This window comes from Cygnus atratus, chromosome 6, assembly GCF_013377495.2.
Source record: "Cygnus atratus isolate AKBS03 ecotype Queensland, Australia chromosome 6, CAtr_DNAZoo_HiC_assembly, whole genome shotgun sequence".
In the NCBI taxonomy this organism is placed as follows: Eukaryota; Metazoa; Chordata; class Aves; order Anseriformes; family Anatidae; genus Cygnus; species Cygnus atratus.
In genome coordinates, this window is record NC_066367.1 from 24,781,359 (window position 1) to 24,787,358 (window position 6,000).

Sequence of the window (6,000 nt, forward strand, 5' to 3'; positions counted from 1 at the left end):
CCCCAAAACACAAGTGGCCACCTATGCTGGATGCAAAATGGTCTCCATGAGCACTAGGAGAGTTGTGTGGGGCTCCTCTTTGATGGAAAGACTTTGGGGTAGCACTTTCCTTCTTTGGGATCCTTGCCCCCAAACCCAGTGAAGGCAATGGGCTTTCCCCACCCTTTCAGTAACATCACAGGTATTGTATGAAACCTCATCACATCACCTGTGAACTTCACTGGTGTCTGCACTATGATCTTACTTGCCCTACTTCACCCCGTTTTGGAAAGCAAGGATTGTGACTTCAGTACCTAGCAGCTCTGACCAGAAGCTAGGTGCAACAAGCCTTTGCCTCTGGAAGTAACTCTATTCCTGTTAATTTGATTGATAACAGATAGAACAAATACCTTCCTACTGGCCTGTAACACAATGCAATCTCATCCAGCAGAAGCACGTTATTAACAACCATCAGGTGTCTCACATCATAAATGACCATCAGGTGTCACCCCCTGTTGCCCTCATCATACTTCTGAGTGACGAAGGAAGGAAGGAATTGGGAAAGAAATGTTCCTCTAAACACCTTTTCTGAACTAAATCATTAATTTAAATTACTCCTTTCCAGGACCAGACAACAGAGATCCTTCCCCTTCTGTCACAAGACCCCACAAATCAGTAGGTTCTGCCTCATTTCTGAGCAGGGCCAGAGGGGGAAAATGACAGTCACTCCTGCCAAGATCTCTGGATCCACTGGCGTGTCCTTTGCCATGTCTCCATGCCAGTTCCCAGACCAGCAGAGCTCCCTCTGAGGGTACCAGGGAAGAGCAGGGCAGATCCATATGGCCCACCCCATGCACTGGGCTATGCGATGACAGGGACTTGGGAGCATCTGGATCCTCACATGGAGTGAAATAACCAGCTTTCTCCCCCACATCAGTCACATGAAAAAACACCTACATTAGATAATAAGGAAAGAAAGGAACAAACCTCATATTCCTGACAGGGTCAGAGGTCAAAGCCCCCAGAGAGCAGTACGGATTTTAATTAACAGCATCACCATCAAGAGCATGGGAGCTTTCCACGTGGTCTGTACAACCTGACAGCCTTTCCTACGGCAGAGCCTCCTTTATCAGCATGCATTACTGGACCGGACCTTATAAATTATGAAGTCTCAAGGTGAGGAAGTCATGCGTCATGCAAACACCTCACTCTCTGTGACAACTAGATTGAATCAATTTATCCACTCTATGAGGAGACACTTGATTCCATCAACCTCAAGGAGCACTTCTCTATAGACATCATTTCAAGCACATCTATTGATCAAACAGCCTGGCCACTGCCCATCATTTTAAAGTTATTTAGTAGCGGAGCTGCCAGTCACTTGTGCACAAATGAACAATGCTGAAAGTCTAAGCAGCTGGTGGAGAGCTGAAAGCAAACAGAATAATTCATCGTAGTCAAAGGAGATGGAAAAATATCAATTTTCAACTCACCCACAGGAATTATCTCTGACAAATTCAGCATCTTCATATCAGATATAATCAATGTTAAGTGCCAGAAAAATAATTTAGAAAACTGTACCACTAGTGGATAAGAAATATTGATGATTAACCTTCCCAGTAATCAGTAGCTTGCTAAACTGTTCTGTCAATGACCTCTATAAATATTTAATATTTTGGTAAAGGATTTTCTCATGTTTTACCTCTGCTTCCAAAACACACTGCAGAAATTCCTGCAACTTAGGCACAAAGACAAAGCTTTCCCTCCATGCCTATATCTGAGGGAGATCTGTCAGTTGTACACTTTACAAAGAGACTCATTTTATGTTTCAAACAACAGGTATTTGGTTACGCTTCCATGTAATATAAAAGTCTCAGTGCACTTTTAATAGAGACCACTAAGAGCCCTACAGAACTTGCTTGTATTTTATTATCTGTCGCTGAAATAGACATGAGGAAATTAATAAGGTAGACCTAGGCACAAATTTGGTTTCTCACTCAAACATAAGCTCAAACAGGAGTGATAGACTCTGCAGAAATTACTGCCTTGATTCAGCAGCCTGTTACCCCAGAAATCAGAGCTGGAGATTGCAATGGTCATTTCTGCCCTTAGAGTCCCTCTGCATGGTGATTTTTATCCCAATTACATGTGAATGATTCTCTAAAAGACAGAATTTCTCTGCATACTTCTGATGGTGAAAACTAGAATAGTCCCTACCCTGCGTGCTTCCAGGGATGAATTCCAGCACCAACCACACAGGTGCTAAATCCACACTTTTCTGAAAAGTCCTTCCTAGTTCTCATCCACATACGCTCCAGAAGAGGCCCTCCTTTATTACCTTGTGTTAATTCCCTTGGTTTTACTTCCCAGGTCCAGCTCAGAGACCTGCTGTCTCGGTTGTTCTCACTGAAAAGGGACCGCTACGTCCAGTGTTTGGGTGCTGCCGGTGGAGCTGCTCCGTGCGCAGCGCCATTCCCAGCATCAGCCTCCTCTGCTGGTACCAGGGAGCAGCCTATCGATCCTCCCGGCTCAGTGCAGAGCCCGTCTGCTTGCTAAAAGCCTCCGAGTGAGATATTAGTTGTTTGGACTCCATCTTTTCACTGAGAATAATGAGTTCGTGCTTTTCCATGCAGTAGCTGTGAATTCAGGATGGGTTTAGGCAGCCTGGTGTATGCTTATGCTATTGGAGCAACTAATCTTTAAGCCACACGGATTCTTTTTTTTTTTTTTTTTTTTTTTTGTGACCATTCAAGAGGATGAAAGCCACAATGGTTATGGCTTTATGGCTTTACAAATCCGGAATACAAGTCAGGACAGGAGAAATAAAAGCAAAAAGCTAATACCAAGAGAAAAGGAATGCTAAGCCTATGCAGGTCTCCACAGCTATTACAGACCAGACCCCATCTCACAGCCCTCACTCGGGCAAGATTGCGACTGATGGGGGAGAAGAAGAGCAAGAGAAACCCCAGAGCCCCACATGTGCTGGTCTCTCTGCCGTCCAGTGAGACCAGCACCAGCTTCAGACAGTCACAGCCCACACAGAAGCAAGCAGCACGCAAACATTGCAGAAAACCAACGTTGCAATTTCACGTGAGTCATGCCTGCTATCATTTGCTTTCTCCCCATTCCTCAGTGATGTCGCCTGGTCATTATAACAGCTGGCAATCAACACGAATTACTAATATTTTTCCATGTCATCTTTTTGGACACAAAAAGCTACATTAATAGTGCAGAAACAAGAATTTTGTGATCTCCTTCGATGAAGTTTTTCAAGGCAGACAAGCCAACCAACAGGGATGGCCTGTGTGTGTACACATGCTTCAGCACACAGCTGTGACCTAAGCATCCCTTCCAAGCCTACATTTCTGTGATTTTGTTTCCTCAGGGAGCAGAAGTGTCGGGAGGCTGAAGCAGGCAGCAGCGTATTTCTGGTTCTACAGGTGAAATTGCCAGGGAAGAAGACAGAGTAGAAGAAGCACATAGTGATTCTCTATGCTTTTTCCTCATTTAAGATTTTTTTTTTCATAAAAGCTAGACAGACTTGACTCTCTCCAGATTCAATTCTGCTAATGTGCTTATGCTGAGAAGGCAGTGCCACAGGGAAATGATTTAGTTTTGGAGGAAGGAGGGGGGAGGAGAAAAGGTGGGGAGAACCTATAGTAATGTGTTTCTAAAAGGAAAATTGTTGTGATTTTCTGTTGTGTGTGTGTGTTTTTTCTTTTCTTTAAACAAATCTTCATTTGCCTACAAATGCTAATATTGAGGAGGCTTGGGAAATGAGCTTATAACCTGGTAAGCTATCAACAGGCAAATATCCTATGCCTTAATGGCTTGTGGATCACAAGATACACACAGCCAGACCTTATTATAGTTATCCTCTAGATCAAAGGGTTTTCACATAAATGGGGTGCAGTCTACCATGGCAGGGAACCGCTGCAGCCTTCAGGATTTAACTGCTTAAAGTTTTGGTGATTACATAGTTGTTTTTTTGTAACTGGAGCTCAAAGCACTCTGCATAGCTAATGAGCAGGTAGAAGGAGGAAGACAGCTGAAAAGCAAAGTCTTGACAAACAGCTGTGGCAATAAGTGGCAATCCCAGCCCAAAAGGGTCAATCCCCTTATGAAACAAGCATTTAATCCTTTACAATTTTTAATTAAATATCTACCACGAAGCCCGTAATACTTTCTTGAGACACTGATTCCGTCGAGGGGGGAGGGACCACAAGTAGTTTCAGCTGAGATGCTGAGCCTGTGCAAAGCCGAGGGCCCCCAGGGAACAGCACCTCCCGGGCGGGTGGCGCAGGGGGAGCCCCAGCACGTCCCCGCTGCCCGCAGAATTTAATTAACGAAGGAGCGATTAATGAAGCCCCCACTCCGTCGGAGCCCGGCGACCCTCGCAGCCCGGGCAGGGCAGGGCATAGGGCGGACAGCCGGCTCCGCGACCCGCAGGGTCCTCCGGGAAGGGATTACTGGGGGACACACCAAGCATCCCTGTAGGGTTTTGGGGGGTGCGGGGGCCCGGCCGGTCCCCTCCCAACGCGGCCGGCGGTGGGAGGGCAGCCCCGTGCGGCGGCTCCGCGGCAGCATCTTCCCGGGGACATGGAGGGGGGGAGCCGGGGAAGCGAGCCCAGGGGGCTGCGGGGGACAAAGCCAGGAGGCAGGCGGGGACCCCCGGCTCTCCCCCCGCTTCTCATCTCCCTTCCCTCGGCTCCGCTGCCGGCGGTGCCCGCGCTGCCGCCGCCAGCCCCGCATCCCAGGCAGGGCCCGGCGGTGCCCCAGCCCCTTCCCCGTCCCCTCGGCTCCCCTTACCTGTTCGGAAGAAAGCATCCACCTCGGAGTCGGGGACAGCGCCTTCCTCCGCCGCCCCTTCGCTGGGATTCATGGCTGGGGGAGACGAGGCGGCGAGCCCGGCGGCTGGTAATATCCAGTGAGTTAGGGAGGAGGAGGAGAGCCGGGCGAGAGAGAGGAGAAAAAGAGGGAGGGAGGAGAGGAGGGAGGAGAAGAGGGATGGAGGCGCGTTTAGCAGCGAGCCCAGCCGAGCGCCGCCCGGCTCATCCCAGCCGCGGTGCCTGCGGGGCGGCTGCCCCGGGGCTGGGCTGGGCTGCCCGGGGCGGGGTGCTGAGTCCCCGCCGAGTGAGTCCCCGCCGCCGCCGCCGCCCCCCTCTCTCCCTCCGTCCCTCCCTCCGCCCGCTATTGTTCCGACCTGCCCCTCTCCGCGCTGATAACCCGGCACGGCTCGGCACGGCACCCACCGCTCCCCTACCGGCACCTCCCGAGCCTGCGGCGTCCCCCGGCCAGCCCCGGCTGGGGGCTGGTGCTGGGTGTCCTCCCCCGGCTGCTCGGCAGCCCTACTGGTGCGCATCGCCAGCTTGCGCCGCTGCCATTCCGCCCCCCGGGCGAGCAGCCGCGGTGCTGGGCTGTCAGCTGGGCAGGTGGTCGGGGATCGAGAGCAATAGCTCCTCTGGTTGAAAGGAAACACACCCCCACACCCCCCCTTTTTTTTTTTTTTTTCCTTTCCTGGTTGCTGTTCATGGGTTTTGGAAAGGCTCGGTGCAGCTGCGTGTTGCTGCAGGTACGCCTTCGTGGCTTACCCCTTACGGTCCCAGGGGTGGAGAGGCAAAAAGGAGTTGGAAAAGCCGAGATCCTGGTCCCAGCTCAGCTGCTGATGCAGCTATTTAAATGATTTTATTTCTCTGCTCTAGCTGCAGTATTTGTGATTTGGGACAATAATTGTTGTCCCCAAAGGAGCACCATGAGGAATGCTTGTTTGTACTCTAGCAGCTGTGTTAAATATTATTCCCTAAGCCCAGCTATCAAGATTTCAAGCACAGACAGGCACAGATAGACAGAAAGGCAGATATTTGCCATTTGGGCACTTTCCTTTATTCTCCCGTTCACCTATTTGAAGTCTCACCAGCTCCTCATTCTTCTGTAATCACGTAACAGCCCTACGACTAGCAGCCTGCTTAAGGAGAAACGTTGTTTAAGGAGAAATGTTCCACCTAGGCAAAGCCCCACTGT

At 50.0% G+C, this 6,000-nt stretch overlaps 1 protein-coding gene across 1 annotated transcript in view; it reads right to left on the reverse strand.

Moving 5' to 3' along the window:
• The window catches only part of KALRN (kalirin RhoGEF kinase), a 497,270-nt gene extending 492,252 nt beyond the window's left edge, over window positions 1-5,018 (reverse strand). The window contains exon 1 of the mRNA XM_050711733.1: window positions 4,789-5,018. Within this exon, the coding sequence (XP_050567690.1) occupies window positions 4,789-4,861 (73 nt within the window). The 5' untranslated portion in view covers window positions 4,862-5,018. The remainder of the gene's footprint in view (window positions 1-4,788) is intronic.
• Window positions 5,019-6,000: the final 982 nt, after the last annotated feature.